This window comes from Pleurodeles waltl, chromosome 4_2 (genome assembly GCF_031143425.1).
Source record: "Pleurodeles waltl isolate 20211129_DDA chromosome 4_2, aPleWal1.hap1.20221129, whole genome shotgun sequence".
NCBI lineage: Eukaryota > Metazoa > Chordata > Amphibia > Caudata > Salamandridae > Pleurodeles > Pleurodeles waltl.
In genome coordinates this window covers 141,163,258-141,188,788 of record NC_090443.1, presented here as the reverse complement: position 1 = coordinate 141,188,788, position 25,531 = coordinate 141,163,258, and the positions used below count along the sequence as shown (strand labels likewise).

At 45.4% G+C, this 25,531-nt stretch overlaps 1 protein-coding gene across 3 annotated transcripts in view; it reads left to right on the top strand.

Annotated features, from left to right (window-relative positions):
* The window catches only part of MAP3K12 (mitogen-activated protein kinase kinase kinase 12), a 291,349-nt gene that overhangs the window by 218,962 nt on the left and 46,856 nt on the right, over positions 1–25,531 (top strand). For all 3 annotated transcript variants that reach the window (XM_069230972.1, XM_069230970.1, XM_069230971.1), the window contains exons 8-9: positions 7,981–8,090; positions 22,151–22,267. In XM_069230972.1, the coding sequence (XP_069087073.1) occupies positions 7,981–8,090; positions 22,151–22,267 (227 nt within the window). The remainder of the gene's footprint in view (positions 1–7,980; positions 8,091–22,150; positions 22,268–25,531) is intronic.

The window sequence follows — 25,531 nt, the reverse complement described above, 5'->3', positions numbered from 1 at the left end:
CTGCACTAGTCACTGAGCTGTACCTGTTGATCCTTAAGCTAGCAAAGAGAGGGCTGTGCCTGTAGTACCTAGCTCAATGAAAAGTTTCACCTGAGACCCAGGCAGAAGAGGGGAACTCCCAGAGTCATTTGGCTGACTTCCTGTTACAGCACCAGGATCACAAACGCTGAGCCTGTCCTGGCTTGTCAGTAGCCACATCGTCTGATCTCCACTGATGCCAATCTGTAGTCTAGGAGGCCAAGTCCTGATGCTCAAAAGTTGAGTCTTATTCTGCTGACTCTGGGAGAGCCGAGACAGTCACCCAAGACAGGCACTACCCTTCAGCTAATGGAATCAGTGGTTTTGCTGTGACTGGAGACCTGTAGTCCAGTGGCAACTGGACTTTTACTGGACCAAAGAGAACATGGAAGGACACTGATCCTTGTGTCTAGAGTCACCCCACCTTTGTTGATTTAGTGCTTCTATATGCTTTACACTTGTTCCTTTGTTTAAGCCTGACTGCTCGAAGCCACATCTACCCACGGTTGAGCTAAGGTTTAACAAACAAGCCTGCCTGGACCCAAGTTGGTATTGTGAATGTATTACGTGGTGAGGCCGCACAACACACTGTGTAAAACACCACATTTCTCACAAAGCTCTTTCTTTTTGTGCTTGGATCCAGACTTTTAGTCTTATAACAATAAGATTTTACGTGCAATGTAGTGTCTACCCACAGTGTGGTTCACTTGATGGCTATTTAATAGCTTAGTATTAAAATGAGGTGCATGCACTGAGCGCTCGAAATTGTAGCTTTAGTTGCCAGATAGCCTTAATCACTAATAAATCTCCCTACTGCAATTCTGTTTGCATCAGGAAAAACCCTAACACTGCTGTACAGATTTTCACCCTTCCATCAGATGAAATCTGATATCCTTTCCCTTAATTACATTCCTCGGCTTTGACCCTTCTCTCCTGTTCATTTGTGTACACTTCTCTGGCTAGACAGTGACCTGGCCTTGCCGATTAATAGAAATCAGAAGGGACAGAAGACAAAAGAAGGACAGAGAGGTAAAAAGTATGGTACAGTAAGAGAAGTAAAATAGCAAGAGAAGGAAGATGAAGACAGAAATGAGTTTCAAGATGGGTGAAGTAGGGAGTGACATATGGTAACAAGAGAAAGATGAGGTATCCTGAAAAAAGACAAAGAGGAGTTGAAAAAAAGAAGAGTGAAGTAAAGACAGGGGTATAAATATAAGAGGAAGATTTAGAATGCAGGAGAGAGGGAGGAAGAAGGGAAGGAGAAGTGGGATACCCTAAGGGGTGAGGTAGAAAGAGAAGTGAATTTGCAGTGGTGGCAGAGGTAGACGGGTTGAGAGGTGAGTTAGGGAGGTAGTGTGAAATAAATAGAGAGATGGAAAGTTGCTAGATGTGGTGGTGAGACAGACGGGGCAGAACGAAAAGCAAAGCTCAAGCAAAGAGAGCAGCAAGGAAGAGACAGTGTTGTGAAGGTTAGAAAGAGGTCTGGACAGAAAAAGGGAGGAAGTAAGGAGACAGAGGTAAGGTAGCGACAGAAGTGAGATTGATACTGTTAGAGAGAGAGAGATGGTGAGATGCAGAGAGTGTGATGTAGAGAGAGAGAAACAGAGGTGAAGCAAAGAAATGTATAGAGAAGTGAGGTAGAGAAGGTGAGTTGAAATACAAAATGTTGTTTAGATAGAAATGTACAGTGGAGATTTTTTTATATAGATAGAAAAATAGTGTAACACAGACAAAGCAGTAGTGAGTAAGTTAGTAACGGTGGCAAGGGAGAGAACACTCAGAATAAGTGGAGGTGGAGAGGCGAAGTTGCTAATATATGGTGTGGCAAATTGAAAGGTTGAGTAGTCGGAGGTGTTTAGATGAGGTAGAACAAAAGATGTGATTTAGAAATGAGGAATGGAGCCGGTGCAATAGCATAAGCAGTAGACAGAGGTGAAGAGCTAGAGTTGTGCAGTAAAGAATGAAGAGGTTGAAAGAGAGGAGAAGTAGATGGATGAGAGATGCAAAGAGGGGAGATTGGAACACAGCAGTGAAGTGCGCAGAGGGGGGTCAGGTAAATAGAGGTGAATGAGAGTGAGTGGAGGGGTAGAAGCAGGCATAGAGAGTGGTTGAGAGAGGGAGGCTTTGGGAGACAGGTAGCAAGAGGTGTGATAGATACGTATTCAAAGAGAAATGAGATAGAAGAGAGGTAGAGAGAGGAGAGATATGGACTAGATATAGGACGCCATAGTTATTGGTAGAAAAAGATAGAGAGGAGTAAGGTGAAGTAGAGGGAAATGAGTCAAGAAATCAGGTGAGGCACAGAAAAGGGAATACATGGTGGAAGAGAGGGGTAGGTACAGAAGTGAGACAAAGAGGAGGATTGAGATTTAGTTGTTGGGATAAAGTGAGAAGTTATGTTATGTAGATTTGTACAGCGCTCTATAATCTGAGAGGATATCCTGGAGATGAGACACAACATGGTAGAGCAATAAAGAGAGAACTTAATTAGAGAAAGGTGAAAGATGGAGGGGCAAGGTAGACTAAGGTAAGATTAAGTTAGATGGACGTTGAAATTTAAGAGAGATGTAGGTAGGTTTGAGGAAGGTAGTGAAGAGGTGATGGGTAAGAACAAAGATACGTAGACTCATGAAATTAATTCTCTGAGGCCTTTAAAGTGCAATAATTAATTACATTCTCCTCAGCTGATATAATGTTAAACAATAGTGAAAACGGTGCAAAGTTCAAGTGCATAATCCACACAATGCCGGCCACGCACTCCAGGACAACAGGATGGGCTGACTGAGACATATTATCTCAACCCGTGATCAAGGCATGTCTGCGCCAAAATGCGTTATTTTGTTTTTGGTGACCCTTTGTGCACTGGAATAAACTTCGCTAAAGAAATACACTGCTACCATGTTGTCCTGGAGCAAGGGGAAATCCTTCTTTGACCACTGGCCTTAGGAGCATGGGTCCAGCTTGCTTTCGACCGACAGTTTACTCACTGTTTGAATGTTTTCTGGCCCTGGTATGATTACCATGTGTTTTTGAACTATGTTGTAAGATGGGGGTAACCAAAACACTATTGAGGTTGACTAGTGTTATGGCAGACTTTCAGTTTGTTTATAATTATATAAACTGAGGAGAATATAATTATTTGCACATGAAGGTCTCTGATACTTCATTTCCGGAATGCATAAATGCGATTTAGACATATTGGGGGTGATACTAGATATCTAACAAGAAAAGAGCCCCACAGGACCATGGTTCTGCTTATGGGCATGTAGGGTTTGGTTCTGTTGTACATATTGTCCATATTAAATTATATTAAATGCTGGGAAGAGGGGGGCAGTGCCACCATCACTGAGGATTAGTGGAAGGCATGGGGTGTACCCACTGCCAGTAGCGCCTATCTTTACTGCCAGTTGACAATATAAATATGTAGACTATCTTCAGTATATTCTCAGATTGTTGAGGAATTATGTGTACCCAGAAAAAACAGCCAGGCTAGTGTGCACCAGGTTTGTCCACAACATGAAAAGAACGCTGTCTAGAGAACAGCAATTGATTGAGAGGCAGCATAGGTTGCATTGATGCTTGATATTGCTGCAGGGTGAGCACCGCTGCTTTAAGGAGCCGGTTTTTGGACTTGCATAGATACTGATTGCGGGTTCACCTCTCAGGAGTGCCTCCACCTGTCAGCCTTTGTAAATCCACTCCCACTCTTGCAAACATCTTATATTCACCATGTTTCAATTAAGATTCTTGGGTGATCTTGTGTACGGTTCATTATCCCCACGTCTCTTGTCCTCGACTCGGTCATTAGTTTTGAGGTGAACTCACCTCAGACAAGAAAAAGAACAGAAAGTAAAATGGTGAAACTTTGTCTACAGAAGCGGGGCGGTATAAGGCTAAGCCTACCCTTAGTATTTCCTGGACATACCATGTCCCTGATTATTGGTATGTAGAGTGGGTGGGTTATAATGACTGTGATGAGGACGAGTAGGACTAAGGATTACCAGTAGGTAATCGCGGCATTATCCTCATGTTAGTCCCTGTCGTTGCCTTTAAATATACCAGAGCTTTACTGCCCTGAAATAATTCACAGTTCATTGTACAAGAGAAGTGTGAAAGGATGCTCTGAACATGGCAGGATGTAAACCTACACATCTGTAGTTCTCTGAAGTAAGTTTATAGCTCACTGAGCATTAATAAACATGCATGTGGAGTTTTAATGCCTAGCGCTAACAATAAATCAATCTTTGATATGTATACGCAAATGTATATCTAAGTGACTAGATAAAATGTATCCTGGTGAGTTCTAGACTGTAATATACTGGAAAATTGAACCATTCCTCAAAATTAGGGGGTATCGTAGCGGTGTTACATCACTTCACATAAAGTCACTTCCTATGACATCATGCTGTATACTAATTAATGGTCCTCTTTTTTTGGGAGGACCGGTGCCTTGCCCAGGCCCATCCATGCAGCTCCATATCACTGCTTAGTCTTAGGAGAAATACAGAGGAGCACAGGCACTACGTCGATAATGATAATGCCAGAAGTTAGGAAGAAAGGAAATTGAAAGGAGTAAGAGAGACGATTAAAGTGGGGCCTTTGGGTCCGAGAGAATGAAAGAGGGACGATGAGAGGAAGAACCGAAAGAGTTTGAGGGAGCGGCATGTGGCAGAGAAGGTGCCAGCTGAAAAAGAGGAGGGTGGAAAGAAGGAAGTGGAGCACAGATGGATAGCAGGAGCAGTTTCAGGCCTGACAGATGAAGGAGCTCAGACTGGGGGACTGGCACAGGCTGGAGGAGGCGCAGTGCCTGGTGCGAGAGAGGAGGCTAGGAAGGAAGGGGCGCGGGAAGAGATGGACGGCAGGAGTAGGTTAAGGATTGACAGCAGGGACGAGAAAGTGATGTCCATGGCCTTCTGCCGGCGCAAGCGGCTCCATTAGATTAATTAAGTTTTTCTTCCGCAGCCTCCATTAGCCAAGATCGGGGTCTGCTGCAGCTCTTCGAGTCTGAAGTGAAGGTCGAAGGGACTGGGTGTGCTGACGCAGAGAGGCAGGAGACGTGCTGGGGCATCTAGAAAGGATAGACAGAGTCTGAGCTAGACAGGGAGAGGATGACAAAGAGAAGAGACAGAGAGAGTCAAAATTAGTGGCTGATTGAAGGTCCAGAGTGCTTGGAAAAGAGCATTATCACAGCCACTGTGGTACCATTTTCTTATTCAGTGAGAAAACAGGAATCTTGGGGAGGATCCAGTGCTTAATTTGTGCTTGTGGTTTCCGGTGCTGAGTACCGGCACTTATTTTTGAGGGCCGGCGCTTAGTCTTCTGCCTCAAGCATTTACTGCGAGCAAAAGACACGTGGGAAAGACGGAGGAAGAGAAAAACGAAAAAGCGTCATAAAGGGGAAAAGCAGGAAGCTGAAAGAGTGAGCTGAAGGGGTAGGAAGTGTCTATAAATGGACGGAAGAGACCCAAGGTGGCTTCAGGATTAGCTGACTCAGTATTATGTGCTCGCACTTTTAATTGCAGCAGCCGCATGTTTAAGAGGAGAGCTTTGAGCACCGGCCCCTTTTTATTTACAAATTAAGCAGTGGGAGGATCCCACCCTGCTCCGCCCCCTCCGCCCACTCCATCAGCGCAGGTAGCTCAAGTGTCTGTTCTATTAGACAGGGTCACTTCGGAAACTGACCTCTGCCTGATAAGAATGAATGTTCACTGTAATACTTCTAGCACTGCCACTCAGCCCTTCCTCTAGGCGCTTGAGAACAAGTCTGCTGTGACATAAGACATGTAGCAAGCAAGCACTTTGCATTGCCTACTTTATTCGAACCATCGTTCGTTGCTGATCTTACTTAAGAAAGAAGGTGGTTTTAAGAAAAGAGTAAAGCATGTAATGTAGCTGCAAAGGAGAGAGCCTTCGCTTCCAATTCCTACGTCCTAAAGCTGAAAACCACTGATCTCCAGAGCCCGTGGTTTGCAATGGAGCTGATATGGTAAATTTCTGTCTTTTAGGACCTCCGTGCTGTGATGCTTGGAGCATGTATAAGCAAACCACGAGGCTACTAATTACATTGGGTCAAGAGGAGCAATGGGTGAGCTAAAAACATTAAAAGTTAACCCTGTCCTTGACTTCCCACCAATGCACGTTACTCGGACATTGAGGATGTCATTCTTTTTATTGCCATAATCCAATTAGAGAACAGTACTTACTTTACCAACAAAAGAAGAACATACGGTTTTTACCAGCTCTACAATGTGTGACTAGCCTCTAGAGAGAGAAAGAGGTAGCACGCCATGGACTTGCCACACACCGCAATTAGCCATATAAGATGGTTAAAAAACTGTGAATGGGGTCAAAGGTAAACTTGACCAATAAGAGCTATAGCCATTGAGCGTTTAGCTACAGAAGACGAGCAGCGGATATCTCCTGGAGAGTGTGTGACATTGTACCATACAACGTGAGCGCGTAAGGCTTCTGTTGGGGCTGTAGCTTTTGCTTGTGATGTCGCCAGACTCCTTCCATGCAGCAAACATCCTCCCTATTTAACAGACATACCACGCCGCTGTTGTAGTGCATGGTATTTGTCAATAATGATTTAGTCTAACATATCCCTTTCCTAATTTCTTCAATGCAGCTGAAGACCCTTGCAGTCCGCACACTACAGATCACACAACATACTGTGATTATGGCTGATGACTAATTGCACGCCAGGGTTTCTTTCTTTATAACATATGCATTAGTCATATGTTCTGTTACGTGCAAAACTTAAATTACTGCATCTTTCTTGGGGGAGTTGTCACTTGTTGCTATGTAAACCATGGCAGTATACACAAAATAAAGGGATTAAAAAAAAAGAGCACTTTGTTAGATTCTTAAATTCTGTAAGATGTCCTCATCCCTTTTTCCTATGAAAGCTACAGTTATGTTCCCTGGCAGCCTCACATCCCTGTTCCGTTATAGCACCAGGATACTCCCTTGGAAGCGACAGCTCACGCTTTACAAGTAACGAATTCAATTCAATTCAATTTCATCCATTTACTGCTCATTATCGGCCCCAAAACTATGAGTCCTACATGTACAATCGCAGCGGTTATAATGAAGAGAGTATCGATAGGAGTATTAATAATTGAGTGAAAAAAGGACATGCATGGTATCTTAAAAATGTACGCAGAAAGTGAAGGTACTATATCTGCAGTATAATGCCAAGCCTTCCTTGCCAAGTGACCAACTGGCACATATGATAGAAACAGGATCCTACTACAGCAGATGCATAACTTACGGCCCTCTATAACCTTGTGACTAGTCATCTGATGTAATACCATAGAACAGTGGTTCCCAACCTTTTGATTTCTGTGGACCCCCACTTTAACATTAGTGGAACCCAGGGACCCACACTGAATCATCATGGGAATCCGGGGACCCCCGCCTGAGTCATTACTGGAAGCTGGGGACCTAATTTGTCAATATTTATTAATATTTTGTAAGTTTCTTGGCTCTAGCAGACCCCCTGAGAAGGCTTCGCGGACCCCCAAGGGTCCCCGGACCACAGGTTGGGAACCACTGCCATAGAATACTCTTTCAGTTTCATGACATTTTCCTGCCTGTGAATGTATCCTCCGTCCAAACACTCTTTGTGTGGCAAGGTTCCCAGGGAAATGAGAGGCCAGGCGTCACAGTATTATCTACTTTGTTCATTCATTTCAGTATTGCTTTGATTTCTTGTCAGTAACCTGTTGATAAACTATGATCTAGTGATAGCTTACCGGGATAAGTGCATTTTCCAAGGTTATTTGAGTTCGTGTTCAGTGGCAGAAATGAGGTCACAGAGGGACTGTCATTCTGTTAGCTTGGTTACCATTTTTGAGGTGCTGCTTTCTAGCTATCCGACCTAAAGTCGCTGTGTTACTCATTCTTGCCTCATTGCCGTATTTAACTCCTCTAACAGCCACCTGTTGTTTACTTATCTAGGCCGAGTGGCGAGAGGAAGTGAAACTCCACTTTGAGAAGATCAAGTCAGAGGGAACATGTCTTCACCGCCTGGAGGAAGAGCTGATCAACCGGCGGCGGGAGGAACTGAGGTGAGGGGATGAAGAACCCTTTTGAGAATGCAGAAGGAGTTCCTTTACTTAATTAATAGAAACTGTTCTCTGGGCATAAAGGAATAAAAAAAAGCAGTCTCTTAAACCCATTAGGTGCCATATGTACCTTCCCAGACTGCATTCCAAAATTAAGAAGTCTGTTGTGCTTGAGAACCAAACATCCAGGGGTGGCAGGATGTAGTCAGCACTTGTGAAATCCAGCAGATGACATTATCCATGTGTGCTCCCTCTACACCTTCAGCAATGCCACAGGAGGAGTTGAATGTAAGAATTGTTTTGTATCAGACCAGCATAGAAGGAAGTAGCAATCTCTTTTTAATGTACTACACTCGATCCACAAGCTTCCCCCACCCTAGCTTTGGAGGATGAGGAAAAATGCTGCTTATAAAATGCAAAGTTTGGAGTAAATGACAGGTCCTCCCAAATTTATTGGACCATGACTATCACTTGCCATCCACTTTCTTGTAGCTTGGGTACAAGAGACACGGTCACCACCAGAACCCAGGGACAAAGATCTTCACATGGCAATCCCTACTGTACGCAGTGAAAGAAGTCAAGACCCCCAAAAAGTCATCAGCATTCCTCTCCACAATGTTAAGAAAGGGAGTCTTGCTTCCAAATAAACTCAGTAGACACTCACTGTCACAAATTTCTGACTTCGCACAGATACAAGAATAGTTGACATGTCCCCTTGATAACTTAAGGTCATATCCTAATCGACCTCCCTCAAGTGTTTGATTAAAACTCAGCTCTCCTCCCAGTTTATTCTCACATGTTAAAACAGCTAACTACCAAAGATCTAGGAGGGGGGACGGTTCCAGGTGTCAAATGGAGTAGGCAGCAGGGCATCGGAGCTCAGGGACCTGCGGTCTCATTGGACACCTTCTGCCCATCCTCCAAAGGGGCGAAAGGTGGGGGCTGCATACTAGACCCTTGTGTCAGCAGGGCACTCCCCTCGCCAAGTGTTCGGCGTGGGGGGAGTGCTGGGGAGCCGCAAACGGAGCAGCAAAAACAGGCCGTCCTAAAATGGCAGCCGTCAGCTCGGAGACTCCTGGCGCCACGTGAGCTGTAGTGTGCTGGCGCAGGAGGCCCAATGCGGACATAACCCTACACTGGACCGCAGCGCCGATGAGCAGGGGCGGTTGGTGGTGATGGAGAGTCCTGTGATTCAGAGATTCCTGGGCTCTTCCTTGGACGCTGCGCGGCCTCTGCACGTCACCCTGCGCTGCAGCCCTATGACTTCATCGGAGGTGGTGCGAGCTGAGTAGTGTACCTGGGAGCAGCACACTGAGAGGGGCTGTGAGCTGGGCTGCAGCTACAGCTGCAGGGCAACCTGAGGGAGCACCCAAAGCCCTGGGGACCAGGGAGAGCCACGGAGGAACCAAGTCTACACGGCAGAGGAAGGCCAACATGCTGGATTGAGCTACACTGACACTGAGGACCCTGAATTATCATCCCAAGTGAGCGGGCCCATATCCTAGGAGGGCGAGCATAGGTGAGAGTGCTCTGACCGGCGGAACCTGTTGGAGGGAGCCCCCTGCAGCGAATTGTAGTGGGGGGCCCAGGAGAGACCAGTGGAGGGATGGCTGTTGTTCCTCCACCTTCCTGAGCACCCACCAGGGCGAACTAGAGCTCAGCGGATGAGGACGGGTGGCGGCGAGGGCTAAAGCCCCTCTGTCTGATATTATCGTGGACTCCCATTTGCCAGTGAGTTCCTTCATCCCCTGGGTGCCCCTGTCGGTGAAAGTAGAGGAGTGCCATGTGCTACTGGGGACACAATGGGCCCCGCCTTCAAACTAAGAACTGAGTGAGGCTGTTGCCCGCATTGGGGGGGATACACGTGCAGCACACATTGGAGCACCGTTCCCCCTAGAGCGAACACTTAAAACCTGGTGGTGACTGATACTGCAATGCAACATGGGCAAGGCCCTCAAAAAGAGAGATGGGGATCGGGTAAGCCCCCGGCGGCTGTGAGCAGCCAGTGGTGAGTCAGAGCATGCATTGCCAGCAACAATGGCAATGAGACCCACCACTCCCACACTGCAAGACGTACTCCAGGCCATAGCAGCTTCAAGAACAGCATTGGAGGTCAAAATCAACACTCTGAGCATAGATCTGAGCCTCTTACGTGATGACCATCGTCGTGTGGCAGGAAGAGTCAACACAACGGAACGGGAACTCTCAGAGGCAACCCCTGCATTGGCACTAGCAGGTGGCCGATTGACATCAATTTAACCCCACCTAAAAACACTGGAGATTAAAATAAGATGTGGAGAACAGAGCACGACGTAACAATATCGGGGTGGTAGGGCTTCCTGAAAAAGTTGATGGTTCAGACATGTTGCAATATCTGGAAGACTGTCTCAAGACTGTGGTGGCCCCAGAGAGACTCTTCCCCTTTTTTTGCGCTGAAACAGACCCATTGAGTACCTGCTAGATCATCACCTCTGGGCGCTCCGCCAAGGCCAGTGGTAGCACGACTGCTTGACTTCAAGGATCGAGACTACATCTTACAACAAGGGAAATTGCATGAGAACCTGATAGTGGAAAACAGTAGAGTATCAATATTTCCTGACTTTTCTAGAGAAGTCCAGCCCCAGAGAATGGCTTTTACTACTGTAAAACGGAAATTCAGAGAACTTGGGATCTTATATTCAATTCAGTTTCCTGCACGACTCCGTGTGGTTACTTCATTAGGGGTGGAATTCTTCCCTACACCGCAGGATGCATGGTCCTGGCTGGAACTCTTGCCTAACCAGGGTCCGAGTAGCCCATCCCAGCAGCAGAAGAGGAAACGTCGACCTCGATCCCGCTGGGGTAGACTGCCGGCATTGATTGACCCACCCACAGCAGAGGAAGAACAAAAGGAACATCAGCAGGTGGTTTCGGCGGTCACCTCGCTAGGCGGATCATCATTGAGCCTCATGTCCCCGACCCAGGGAGTAAGCAGGGAGTGGTCTGACTTGGACAGTGAGTCCACTGCTTCAGCCCACTTGAGTGTGGTCATATTGGTGGTCACCCAGGGAACATCGGATTAACTTATCTAGTGAACCTTGTTGGTTCCTCAGTTGATAAACGTCATGGGACACTGCGATAGCAGACACACTGTACCACCACACTACCTGCAATGGCTGACATATAGCATTATATCGCCTAGATCCTACATTGCAGACATAAGACGCTGGGGAGGAGATGGGAGCTGGGGGTACCTGGGGTCAACCTCTGCACAGTGCCGGAACTGTCACACCCTCACAAACTGTAGCCTAAACGATAGACGGCATGAACAAGTTTGATTCTTGGTTGTTTGATGGTTTGGGCGAAGGCATCGCACCTCTTGCCCTGGGGACTGGGAGTTGGGGAAAATGTTATCTAGTTAATGAAAATAATGTTTTGTGCTGCCTAGGTCTGACGCATATTCGAATTGTTGTGAGACGGGTCTTCTTTGAGAAGGGCCCTGCACCCATACACTTCCCAACATGTCCTTTACTACACCCCCAGTGGATACCACACTGAACGTTAAGGTCCTAACATGGAATGTTAGGGGGATGCGCTGGATGGCTAAGCGACAAAGTATTTTCACATCTTACTAGGCAGGGAATCCATATAGCTCTGTTGCAGGAGATGCATTTAGATGCCAAAGAAGGGCACGCCCTCCAACGGCGGTGGAGAGTCCAGGTACACTATACTACTTACTCGGGATATGCCAGGGGGACCTTAGTGTGGATTAAACCCTGGGCTTCCTTATCTCCACACCGCATCCATCATAGACCCTTTGGGTCGTTATGCCATAGTGTAAGGAAATGCCTCCTTGGCATGGTTGCCCCCTGACTTTTTGCCTTTGCTGATGCTATGTTTAAAATTGAAAGTGTGCTGAGGCCTGCTAACCAGGCCCCAGCACCAGTGTTCTTTCCCTAACCTGTACTTTTGTATCCACAATTGGCAGACCCTGGCATCCAGATAAGTCCCTTGTAACTGGTACTTCTGGTACCAAGGGCCCTGATGCCAAGGAAGGTCTCTAAGGGCTGCAGCATGTCTTATGCCACCCTGGGGACCTCTCACTCAGCACAGACACACTGCTTGCCAGCTTGTGTGTGCTAGTGAGGACAAAACGAGTAAGTCGACATGGCACTCCCCTCAGGGTGCCATGCCAGCCTCTCACTGCCTATGCAGTATAGGTAAGACACCCCTCTAGCAGGCCTTACAGCCCTAAGGCAGGGTGCACTATACCATAGGTGAGGGTACCAGTGCATGAGCATGGTACCCCTACAGTGTCTAAACAAAACCTTAGACATTGTAAGTGCAGGGTAGCCATAAGAGTATATGGTCTGGGAGTCGGTCAAACACGAACTCCACAGCACCATAATGGCTACACTGAAAACTGGGAAGTTTGGTATCAAACTTCTCAGCACAATAAATGCACACTGATGCCAGTGTACATTTTATTGCAAAATACACCCCAGAGGGCACCTTAGAGGTGCCCCCTGAAACTTAACCGACTATCTGTGTAGGCTGACTAGTTCCAGCAGCCTGCCACACTAGAGACATGTTGCTGGCCCCATGGGGAGAGTGCCTTTGTCACTCTGAGGCCAGTAACAAAGCCTGCACTGGGTGGAGATGCTAACACCTCCCCCAGGCAGGAGCTGTAACACCTGGCGGTGAGCCTCAAAGGCTCACCCCTTTGTCACAGCACCGCAGGACACTCCAGCTAGTGGAGTTGCCCGCCCCCTCCGGCCCGGCCCCCACTTTTGGCGGCAAGGCCGGAGAAAATAATGAGAATAACAAGGAGGAGTCACTGGCCAGTCAGGACAGCCCCTAAGGTGTCCTGAGCTGAGGTGACTCTAACTTTTAGAAATCCTCCATCTTGCAGATGGAGGATTCCCCCAATAGGGTTAGGATTGTGACCCCCTCCCCTTGGGAGGAGACACAAAGAGGGTGTACCCACCCTCAGGGCTAGTAGCCACTGGCTACTAACCCCCCAGACCTAAACACGCCCTTAAATTTAGTATTTAAGGGCTACCCTGAACCCTAGAAAAATAGATTCCTGCAACTACAAGAAGAAGGACTGCCTAGCTGAAAACCCCTGCAGAGGAAGACCAGAAGACGACTACTGCCTTGGCTCCAGAAACTCACCGGCCTGTCTCCTGCCTTCCAAAGATCCTGCTCCAGCGACGCCTTCCAAAGGGACCAGCGACCTCGACATCCTCTGAGGACTGCCCCTGCTTCGAAAAGACAAGAAACTCCCGAGGACAGCGGACCTGCTCCAAGAAAGGCTGCAACTTTGTTTACAGCAGCCTTGAAAGAACCCTGCAAGCTCCCCGCAAGAAGCGTGAGACTTGCAACACTGCACCCGGCGACCCCGACTCGGCTGGTGGAGATCCAACACCTCAGGAGGGACCCCAGGACTACTCTGATACTGTGAGTACAAAAACCTGTCCCCCCTGAGCCCCCACAGCGCCGCCTGCAGAGGGAATCCCGAGGCTTCCCCTGACCGCGACTCTTTGAATCCTAAAGTCCCGACGCCTGGGAGAGACCCTGCACCCGCAGCCCCCAGGACCTGAAGGACCGGACTTTCGTTGGAGAAGTGACCCCCAGGAGTCCCTCTCCCTTGCCCAAGTGGAGGTTTCCCCGAGGAACCCCCCCCTTGCCTGCCTGCAGCGCTGAAGAGATCCCGAGATCTCCCATAGACTAACACTACAAACCCGACGCTTGTTTCTACACTGCACCCGGCCGCCCCCGCGCTGCTGAGGGTGAAATTCCTGTGTGGGCTTGTGTCCCCCCCGGTGCCCTACAAAACCCCCCTGGTCTGCCCTCCGAAGACGCGGGTACTTACCTGCAAGCAGACCGGAACCGGGGCACCCCCTTCTCTCCATTCTAGCCTATGCGTTTTGGGCACCACTTTGAACTCTGCACCTGACCGGCCCTGAGCTGCTGGTGTGGTGACTTTGGGGTTGCTCTGAACCCCCAACGGTGGGCTACCTGGGACCAAGAACTGAACCCTGTAAGTGTCTTACTTACCTGGTAAAACTAACAAAAACTTACCTCCCCCAGGAACTGTGAAAATTGCACTGTGTCCACTTTTAAAATAGCTATTTGTCAATAACTTGTAAAGTATACATGCAATTTTTATGATTTAAAGTTCCTAAAGTACTTACCTGCAATACCTTTCAAATGAGATATTACATGTAGAATTTGAACCTGTGGTTCTTAAAATAAACTAAGAAAAGATATTTTTCTATAACAAAACCTATTGGCTGGATTTGTCTCTGAGTGTGTGTACCTCATTTATTGTCTATGTGTATGTACAACAAATGCTTAACACTACTCCTTGGATAAGCCTACTGCTCGACCACACTACCACAAAATAGAGCATTAGTATTATCTATTTTTACCACTATTTTACCTCTAAGGGGAACCCTTGGACTCTGTGCATGCTATTCCTTACTTTGAAATAGCACATGCAGAGCCAACTTCCTACACATAGCCATTGGGAAATTAGATGGGCGGGAGATAGTACTTGGGAGCGTATATGGCCCTAACACTGACCAATCAGGATTCCTGGCATCCCTTTCTGAATACCTGGCCTTGTTCTTCATGGGATCTGTATTGTTTGTGGGGTGGACTTTAATTGTATCGCAGATACAACATTAGATAGATCACATTGTCCGCTGCCATCGTCTCTGATTATTCGGACGGTCAACTTCTACCAAGACTGGCAAAGAGAGTTGGGTCTGATAGACTCCTGGCAAACTCACCATCCGGAGAACAGAGACTACTCCTTTTATTCACCAATGCATGACCTGCATGTGCCTCTGGACATCTTTTTGTGTTCACCAGACATATGAGTTGACACAGCTGACTGAATATCTGACCAAGACGATTTCAGATCATAATCCACTATTGTTGAGGCTTGGGTGGTCCGTTCTCCGATACCCACGTGGCAACTCCAACCAGCCCTGTTGGAGGATCAGGCTTTTAAGGACACCATTGGCTCGGATATAACTGGTTATTTTGAGACAAACAAGCATTCAAGAAATTCAGCATTGATCAGAGGACGATGCATCTCAGTAGCCAAAGCTGAACAGCAGTTGCATGAGCTGGAACAGGGGCACCCAGACGACCCCGTTCTTCAGACAACGCTTCTCGCTGCCCAAGAAAAAGTGGCGGTAGCAATCAAGGGACTGCACTTCTACAATTATAAAGCCTACACAGCATGCACACACTCGGAGGGGGGCCGTGTGAGCTCCCTACTGGCGTGGCTGGCAAAACCGGCACACAGAGGCTCGGTTGTAGTTGAACTGACAGAGCCCACAAGTCAAGTTATATACACCCAGGCTGCCTTTAATCAAGAATTCTATAATTATTATGCTGATCTCTATACAAGCAAAGTCCAACCAACTGAGGCGGACATCCAAATATCTTATCACATCTTGCCCTTCCAAAACTTTTGGAACAAGAGGCAGCAGTAATCACGCTCACCGATGTGAGAGCTGCCATCGCCAGTATGGCGCGAAGTAAAACCCCAGGACTGGATGGTCTTCCAGTTGAATTTTATTCCACATGCATGATGAAGCTAGGCCCGAGATCGGTTGAGATGTATGAAGAGGCCAAGAAATATGGTACTCTTTCCGTATCGGCTCGGGAAGCACTGATTATCCCTCTCCTGAAACCGAGAAAACCATCCACTGAAGTCGCCTCTTACTTCCCCTTATTGAAGGGGTCAGTAGACTATAAGATACTGAGTAAGATTTTAGCCACGCACCTATTGCGGCACATGGCACACCTGATCCATATGGATCAAGCCGGGGTTATCCCCTGGCGACATACAGCCACTAACATATGTCGCCTCTTCTCTCTCCTAGATAATGATGCTTACGATAAACAGGAGGCGGTGATCTTCGCTATAGACTTTGAAAAAGCTTTTGATGGGAATATCTCCATGAAGTGTTTTGTAAGGTTTGGCCTGGGTGACCAGTTTGTCGCATAGATCCAGTTGCTTTATGCCGAGGCGAGGGCCATGGTTTGCACGGGTGTCACCATCTTGGAGAGCTGTTGAGTAGAGAGGGGGACCAGGCAAGGTTGCTCACTCTCCTCCCTGCTTTTTGATCTTGCGATTGAGCCTTAGCCTGTATAGCTAGGAAGGGAAGCACCTATAGAGGTCTGAGGGTGGCGGGACGTACCCACTACATTGCACTATATGCTGACGATCTTTAACTCTTTTTGGGAGAAGCAGGCGACGCCCTGCATGGGGCAAGGTGCCTATTGGGGAGGTTTGGCGATATATCCGGGCTCCGAGTTAACTGGCGAAAATCTAGCCTTTTCCCCGTGATGGAAGGCAGAGCAGTTCCCCCGGACCTTGATGAACTACAGTGGGACTGCGCTGCTTGGCTTACTTAGGAGTCTAGGTCTATCATAATAGTCATGACCCACTGGAGGGGAACGTAGAATGGGCACTATGGGGGCTTTGTGGTATTATGACCTTCTGGGAGTCCTTGCAACTGTTGTTTGCAGGGCGGGTTGCGCTACTGAAAATGATAGCCTTACCCCGATTACTATACTTCTTTGCCACTCTTGCGTTGTGGATCTCAAGAGCTTTTTTCAAGGAATTGAACTCTCTGGTGGTTGTATTCCTGTGGGGCACTAGCAGGTAGCGACTGGCACTTGCCGTGCTACAGAGACCGGTGGCAGACGGAGAGCTGGCTGTCCCTGACTTCGAGTCATACTATCTGGCAGGGCAGCGACTTTGGCTGACCCGATGCATGGCCTGCTGTACGATGCCCGAGAGGGAGATCACCCCTTAACCCCAGGCCTTCAGTCATTGGCCAGGGAGGTCCATCTTCTGGGTTCCCCCAGTTGCATCCAGAATTTTGAGTTGGGTGGAAGCAAGAGCGACCTGTATGAAGCTGACTCCCTCTTGCCATTTGAGGACTTTCGCAGTCAATACAATCTCTACCCAGGGCACTTTCTCCTATATAGAGTGCTCACCGAGGCGTTTATCGAACATTGGCAGAAGGGACGGGCAGAACCCCCCTATCTGGAGTATGTCAGTATCTGATGAGTGCCAGGGGCACCCATAAAGCAGTGACATGCCTTTATAGAAAAATATGGGTAGCACTATGCCAACCGCTCACAATCTTAAGCAAAAGTGGGAAGAGGACCTGGGCACCTTAATTACAAACGAAGATTGAATGGAAATACTAACCCAGACTCCCAAGGTCTCCAAAAATGCTTGGTTCAAGCTCATAAATATATATGTCCTGCACTGAGCATACTTGACACCAGGCAGGCTTCGGAGACATTTCAGACTGGTAGAGGCCCGGTGCCTGAGATGCGGTGAAAAAGAGGCAGAATTCTTGCACATGTTTTGGACTTGTCCATCTGTGCGGGAGTTCTGAGGCTCTGTCATTAACTCCTTAAGGGACGTGATAGAATGGGAGGTTCCCTACGATCCTAGACACTGTTTGCTCAGTGGGTATAGGCACATGGCTCGCCATAAGGTGACCAACCATTTCCAGGATTTGGCCTTTTTACTAGCTAAAAGAGAAATAGCGATGATCTGGAAGGCGACTTGTGGTCCCCAGAGGGGTAAATGGAGGAGTGAAGTACTGAAGTGCGCAAAGGCAGAGGAGACAGAGAGGTACCAGAAGGCTATGCAAAGTCAAGGGCTGATGGAAAGAGCCCCTGGCTTGGAGTACACCGGTATATGATTGGGAACGGATGGGAGACACGCCCCAGGACGAGGCACCATCTCCTTGAGGAACACAGGACAACCACTACCACAGAGACAGAAGGCTAACTCCCCAACACCTGACAATCATACAGTGGAAGGCGAAGATAATGGGGATGAAGGAAAACAACTACGGGACACCCACCGCAGCAATAGACATTGGGTGCACTGAGACAGCCTGAAACAGCTAGGCGCACCCGGGGGGTGGGAGGGAGGGCGTTAGGCAACCCTTGTGGGAACACCGACATTGAGAGATGATGGGAGGACAGAAATGCACATTCAGACTGGGAATGTGAGCTCTTCTATGTAGAGGACACCTACAATACTGTGCAAGAATTAATGCCTCATACTCAATATGTGTATCTATACCATTGATGTATGCAATGATTACTGAAATCATAAGAGCAGCCAATTTTAAGTTGTAATGAGTGATGGTCGGATCTCCCAAGGTGCTTAGCATGTTATTAATACAAATAAATAAAATGTGTTTATAAAAAACAACTACCAAAGCTCTACTCAAACAAATCAGAAAGTGACGATGAGCTCCACCCCTCCCAAATCTAGCTGATATACCAGTATACTAACTCATCTGTTACATGTAGGATTAGGTGCAAGTATTGCTTTACAAAGACCTGCATGTGGTTTCTATCCACTAAGTGTTTCCCCTCTGCTAAATCCTTTAAAGATTGCACACATTCTGGTTTCGCTTATCCACTTCTTTGTGTGAGTATTTCTTCTCATTTATTCCTTCTCCATCCTAGCTTGTAATGTAGGGCGTCGGGTTGTTACCTCACTTTGCTTTGTAAGTGTTTCTTTTCTTCGATGTCTTGCTTCATTCTATCCCGTAATGAGTTCTACTCGTCCATGTCTCCCATCACCATCTTGTCCACAGTTTCTACCATGCAGTGTGTCCTCTCTCTCACTACTTTATGGACAAATGGCTTTTGTTTTCCAGCATTTCTGAAAGATATTCTGCATTGAATATTGGCAGAGGAGACTTTACCAGTCTCAAAACCAAGATATCCTCACAGCTCCACACATTCAATGTCCAAACTGTGATGTAATTTTCTTCGGTTAGATCTTGCATTTTAGGGTTGTCAGGTGTTTGTTCCTGTCAGCAGATCCAGGGCAGAATTTCAAGATAGATGGGTGCGTGAAATGTACTTACACTAAATCTCAGTGAGAGTCTGTGATTATCCTGGAAATGTGGGCACCAATTCAGGCCACCGAAAAGAACTTTCATAAAGCTTGTGCAATGGTGTCTTCTTTTGGCCCCTCTCTCACACTAATGTGCTATCTTTAATTACTTTTTATAGTAAAAACCATATACTAGAAAATGTTCTGTTCTAGCACAGCTAGAGAACTGTCATAGATAGGGTGATCTCTCTGTTGAGAAGGGTTGCTTCTATTCTCACCCGCTATATTTAGATGGCAACTGCACATCTCACTAATAACTGAGGTTGGTTGTTTCTTGTGCAGATGGAGTGGGGCACAGCAGATAGGCCTCGGTGTCCATTATTGGCAACACTCAGACTGTTTTATATTCACTCAGCCACCTCTTTTAATAGTACTAATGGACTCAAAATGATGGAGTTGCGCTCTGAGGTTAAACAGGTGTTTACTAGAGTACTTAGAAGCACTAATTCAGTCTTTCCCATCATGTGATATGATGTATATTTTCTGCTCTTGCTGAGAAGGTGTTAAAAATAATTGACTGCATAATCAGGACGTACTCCATCCTATTGAATCTACTGAGAATGACTAGAGTAAGTAAGTATATGTCCAGATATATTCATTAGATTTTGTATTTTGCTGAGTTTTTGACTGCTTAAAACAGAACGTTGTTGGAGATAACTTTGTATTAACTTAATCCGGATAATCCTTTGGTTTGCAGACACTGCTGTTTTAACTATGGAACAAAAGTGAATGTAATGAGATACCAAAGCTTTGAGCCTGAATCTGTAATAGGTGACATTTCTAGAACCAGATCTCTTTGCTGATAACTGAGATCTTGGTGCGAGATTCGAATGCATATAAACCCAATAAAGGTTTGAGCTCCTTCAGAGGACTAAAATGTATTATTATTATTTTTTTAAAGAGAAGGCCATCCTACAATTATCTGAAAATATTTCTTGGAAGCCTTTTCAGCTAAACTTCCTTGGCAATCGATGAACTCTTTTATATCGGAATCTTTGACTACACTGGCTCACTTTTAACTGTTACGGAGAGAAACCACCAGTCACCTAAAAGCAAGACTCAATGCCATTCCAAGGGTGCACATTCTTCAATATTAACTTATGCTTGCCCATGGTGGTAAAGGACTGGTCTTTTTATATGGAGCTCAAAATATATTTCAAGATTAATGCGTTTCAGAAATCATGAAAAGGTCTATGCCCTTCAGTTACTGTGACCACCAAAAAGAGTCTATCCTCACCACCATGTTCTGCAGTCTCTGGAAATCAAGATTGCGTTTGGGTAGCAAACTAAAAAGATTTTCCCAGTCTTCGTTTCTATCACTTTTATTTTAGATTTCACAAAACAAAGATAAACAGGCTATAATCTAACCGAGATGTCTAAAATTTCCAAAAACATTTGAAAACAAAATATTCAGGCCTCCACCCTGAGGGTATTTTTCATAATTTTCGTAAGTATGAGAAAATGACATTCTAAATTAAAGATGCTATCTTTAAGGTTTTAATAGCACATTGTCATAAGACATTTCTGTAGTTTGACAGTAGTAAATGTAAAGGTATTCCCTTTAGTCTAAGCTCTGCCCCTACAGGTCTGACCAAATAAAAAGCAGGGGTTTGAAGTAAGCTGTTGCATTTCCACATGACCGTACTTCAACAGTTCACAATTTGTGGCATCTATAGTGCCCTAGCACATAAAGTTATAACTATAAAGAACAGGGGCAGCGCCAAAAAACACCTGGAAAAGGCGGCATATGAACATGAGGAAGAACAGAGACTCATAGTGGAAGAAGTGATTTGAAAGTACAATTTAATCATATCATTTCATGCTGAAGAAGACTGGAACACCACATTAAGGGTCATCATCGGGACTAAGTAAATAGATGCAAAGCAAGAGCAAATTTCCTGCAAGACCGAGAACAAGCACCATTCAAAATTATTGGTGGTGTTCAAACGGGGCGGGGACAAAAGCTCCTACGAGTTACTCACTAGAAAGGAGCTATAGTGAATGTGAGAAACATTTTTGAAAGCACATCAGATTGGTGAGCGACAGCAGTATTGTGCATCCCAGGTGAAAGTGGTGCCACATAACTGTCACAGCCACGAGAGTCATATTTACTATAATATAGTAATATGCTGAAAGATATATATAGCTAATAATAAGTAAATCTCAGTGTGGAATCACTAGTAAGAGGCTGCTGATAGCAAGTCGTGGATAATAAAAAAATGCATACTAATGTTCATACTTAACAGTGCCTAACGTGGTGGTTTCTACTGCATAATAGTGCATAAAATGACCTGTAAACTTAAAAATTGTTCTCTCATCTTTTCATCATTAACATCACGGACGGTAAAATTAAGAACTCTCCTAAATATTTTTGAAGTCTTTACTGATCATCACAATTAATTTGAACTTTTTCATGATTTGCTGCTATGGTGTTTAGTAAGCCACATCCACAAAAAGTGTGGGGACAAACCAACCAGTTCTTTAATGGCCAACTGACTGATTCCATCTTTCACAAGGGGAGAAAAATGTTGGAAATGTGCACAGGTTTACGTTTCATCCTTTATCCTGATGTATCATTGAACATGGGAAAGAATCTCTCATTAGGCATAATCAGGTGAGTATTTAGTGGAAGCATGATAATGACATTGGAGGCGTAATTCCTGTCGCGGAAATGTTTCCTGATGTTAAAAGAATGAATTTTGTTCCAGTTTGGCCTACATGCAAGGACTTTCTTTTACCTCTTCGCACTTAAGGCTGCATGTATTCCCCACGTAATGTTCACATTACAGTAACTAATGGTACCTGCACTAATTGGTGACATTTTTGTCAGCACCCTCAAACTCTTCTGTTGATTTAAAATGCAACAGAATCTCAAATATTACTTATTGCAGGTATGTAATTCCTCTGTCCTCTACTCTTCGTTGATGTCATATTTCATTCTTTTAACCCTTATTCAGTCCTTCGGGGTGTGTTCTCCCACACCATGGTTTATTCATTGGTGACTTCGTGGATTGTTATTTCCTCACCTGTTGCCCATTTTCTGCTTATGCTTTCCCAACCATATTTATAGCTTTCCCTCTGTAAGACCTCCTCCCACCTTATCCACACTTTATTTCAGGCATGCATTGGATATCCGGGAACACTATGAGAGGAAGCTTGAGCGTGCAAACAACCTCTACATGGAGCTGAATTCGCTGATGCTGCAGCTTGAGCTGAAGGAGAGGGAGCTGTTAAGGTAAGCTCAGTTTATACCACCAGATCCCCCTCCACCAGTTGTCCGGCTGTTTGTACACCAGATCCTTCTTCTGGTTACTCGGCAACAAACTGTCCTAATCCTGACAACGCAGCTGCCTATCCTAAACATTAGAGGAGATGTGGGCCCGAAGAGGCATTCTGGATAGTTGTGAGATTGACAGTCAGTTAGCTCTTCCTGCTGTGCCTCGTGAAACACCCCCTGCACCAGATACAATAAATGCTTCATTTCCACCGAAGTGCGGCTCCTACAGGTGCATCCCTTTAACCTCCACTGTACCCGAGTCCTAAAGCACCTATCTTGATGATGGATCGTAAAACTAGACTCCCACGGTTTGACCTTGGCCTGTGCATTTCAACATCGATGTCTCTGCTCAATGTCAGAGCATATCCTTCATTCACCAACCCATAGTCATGGACGTGCCCCCAATCCTACCTGAACGGTGTTACTTTTCTTGCCTCCAACAAGCACCTTGAAAGTCAGATTCACACATTTACCATCCTTTTAGTTAGCTTGCGTTTCCTTATTACCCCAGGCCTTCTGATCAGTTTTCAAACCATAAGCCTTGGTCCTGGAAGGCTCTCACATGCACACGTCTGTCTTTTCTACATGTTATGTTGATCTTTGTATGTCCCCACAATTACCCTAGTCCCCTCCTTCCCAAAATCAATGTTTTTATTCATTCTTGAGTTTCTTATTATAGAACATAATCGAATGAACTGGTCCATGCTTGTACCACTACTCCCCACTGAGTGGCCATTCTCCATCTTATCTTGGATCTTCCATGCCAGGAATGCAGTGCCACCTCCGATTATTTCTTTTATCCTTGCTATAGCAGATTCTTAGTTAATACCAATGTGAAATGCCTTCTGGAACAGAGATAGTTGGGTTTAGGTAGCCCCAATAACGCAAGATGTCATAGTGGATCAAGCTGGAGGAGGCAGACCACACGCTCCGTGTTAGAATGCAGCAAGGTGCCAACTCTTGACGATAGCCATAGCTTTTGTCCCCAAAGACCAACATGCAGAGAGTTCTAAATTCGATCATTGAGTCTATTGGGAGCCAGGGCTCACTTCAAACGACCATGTTTCTGTAAATTCAGGCGCTCTCTGCCCACTTAGTTAGGTGCCCTTGGTTTTAGGGGATGTGGTGTGCATCACTTCGGAGCTGGAGCAGAGTACCCCCAAACTCATGGATTAGTGGAGCACGAGTGATTCATTGATTTAGAAATATAACGGTCAAAAGTTCCCTAATATAGACCCCCATAGACAACAAATTCCTTTCTCTGTAAGTAAACCTTAACGTGATCCTTCAGCCAGGATGCCATTTAAATTATTTTTGTGAAATCTTAGAAATTAAAAAAATGATTACAGAACTTATTCAGCAAGAGTTGATGGTTTAGTAATTCACTGGTAGTCTTATACACTGTCGTGTGAGGCTGTTCCTGAGAGATACCTTGTCCCAGCAGTGAGACCATTCTTTCATATTATTTATCAGTACTACCTAGAACCTTTTGTAATGTTCCTACCAACCTGTATATGCTACAAACAACATTTTGTTTACATTTAAGTGACAGCTATAAAGTTCACAGTATGATAAAATAGCTTTTTATAGAATTTCTTGTAGAATTTCTTGATCAGAGATTCTTAAAGAGACAAAAAGTTATTTTCAGCTAATACATCGATGGATCGAATATTAGTACTGATTAAACCAACCGAGGGACCACATGCCTTGCAGACTGAGTCATTTCAGCTTACAAAAGTATTGATTCTACCTTGGCTTTATAAGCTGCAAGGTAAGACATTATGGTGTATCTAAAAGAAAGGGAATTAAATCTATCCAGGCTACTTTCTAGCACCCCGTCTATACTCAAGGCATAATCCTACTTCTCTCACAACATATTGCCACCAGTTGAATCTATTTGCTTTGGTGTTTTCTACTGCTGCACCTTTCACAATCATATGATGTTCCTGCATGGCTTATCACTCCACTATTGTGTCATTACTTTGATGTCTGTATGATGTATGCAGTCTGTATGCAATCTATACCATGCCTTCCTTCTTTTCTTTGGGACAAATGTATTTGACGTTTTCTGTCATCGCCAAGCCATAACACTATGAAGCACGTTTTTCATGTATTCTGACAAGGTTTTAGCCCGACCTCACAAACATCATCAATCAAATCAAAATATTCTTTATTTGGTCTTGATTAAAGAAATCATAAAAGATACGTATATAATAACATCACAATAATACATACAAGCACACTGATAAAAGCACTCACTTATGTATAATTAAACAACCAACACATCCAACACAGAAGTACTGCAAAGTGCATCTTATAGTGATCAGCATATCATAATCTAGAACAACATTGATTTCTGCAAATAAAGTGCATTCTTTAAAAAAGTGCCAGCTGCCTTACAGGAAAAAGGGCTTTCCAATTGCTGAAGAAAGATCAGTGCAACTCTGCATTTACTGAACTTGTATTTCCGTAATACTGGTAATAAAAACCTTGTTGTAAATCAAAGGAAAAATTTGCAATAAAAAAAATGCAGAAGAGTTTGTGGGGATGACTCATCGCAGGGGCAGATTAATATACCCGAGGGGGAAAATTGACCTTGGGGAGCCATCTGATTGAGCTGACTCTAAAGCTCCCACATATTATGAACCGTGATTAAATAAGGGGCCACTACTTCAGTAGTTTGGAAGAAGCAGTATTCCCAAACCTGTTGGTTTGATTACTTCCTCCCCCTCTTTAAGGCCTGCTTATAAGATAAATAACAATCTTTAATCCACCCCTTATCCCTCTTTGTGATGTTTTCTGGCTTCTCGAAAATGTGTAGACAACCCAAGGCAAGAGTTGTCTCTCTAATGTACCTAAGCCAAGGATATTGAGGCTGTGTGCGCACAAAAAACACAAGCCAATATGTTATCATGATTTATTCTGGCCTCGCCATTTGACAATATTGAGCACCATAATGACAAAGGAGCTAGATTTGGTTGATCCTCCACATATTCTAGGCCTAACTCCTGAAGAACTACAACATGAGGGGTTGAGGGAGAAACACCAAGGATCCGCCTGAGACCCTATTCTCCTCTCCTTTCATCCTACTGGTATTCCCATAACCCCAACCTCCTGAACCATAGGTCAAGAAGGGGAGGCATTTCTTCCTATTGATCTCAAGAGTGGGTGCAATTAGTTTCCCTCTTATGGTAGTGGCTAGTGAAAAAATGGAGCCAACCA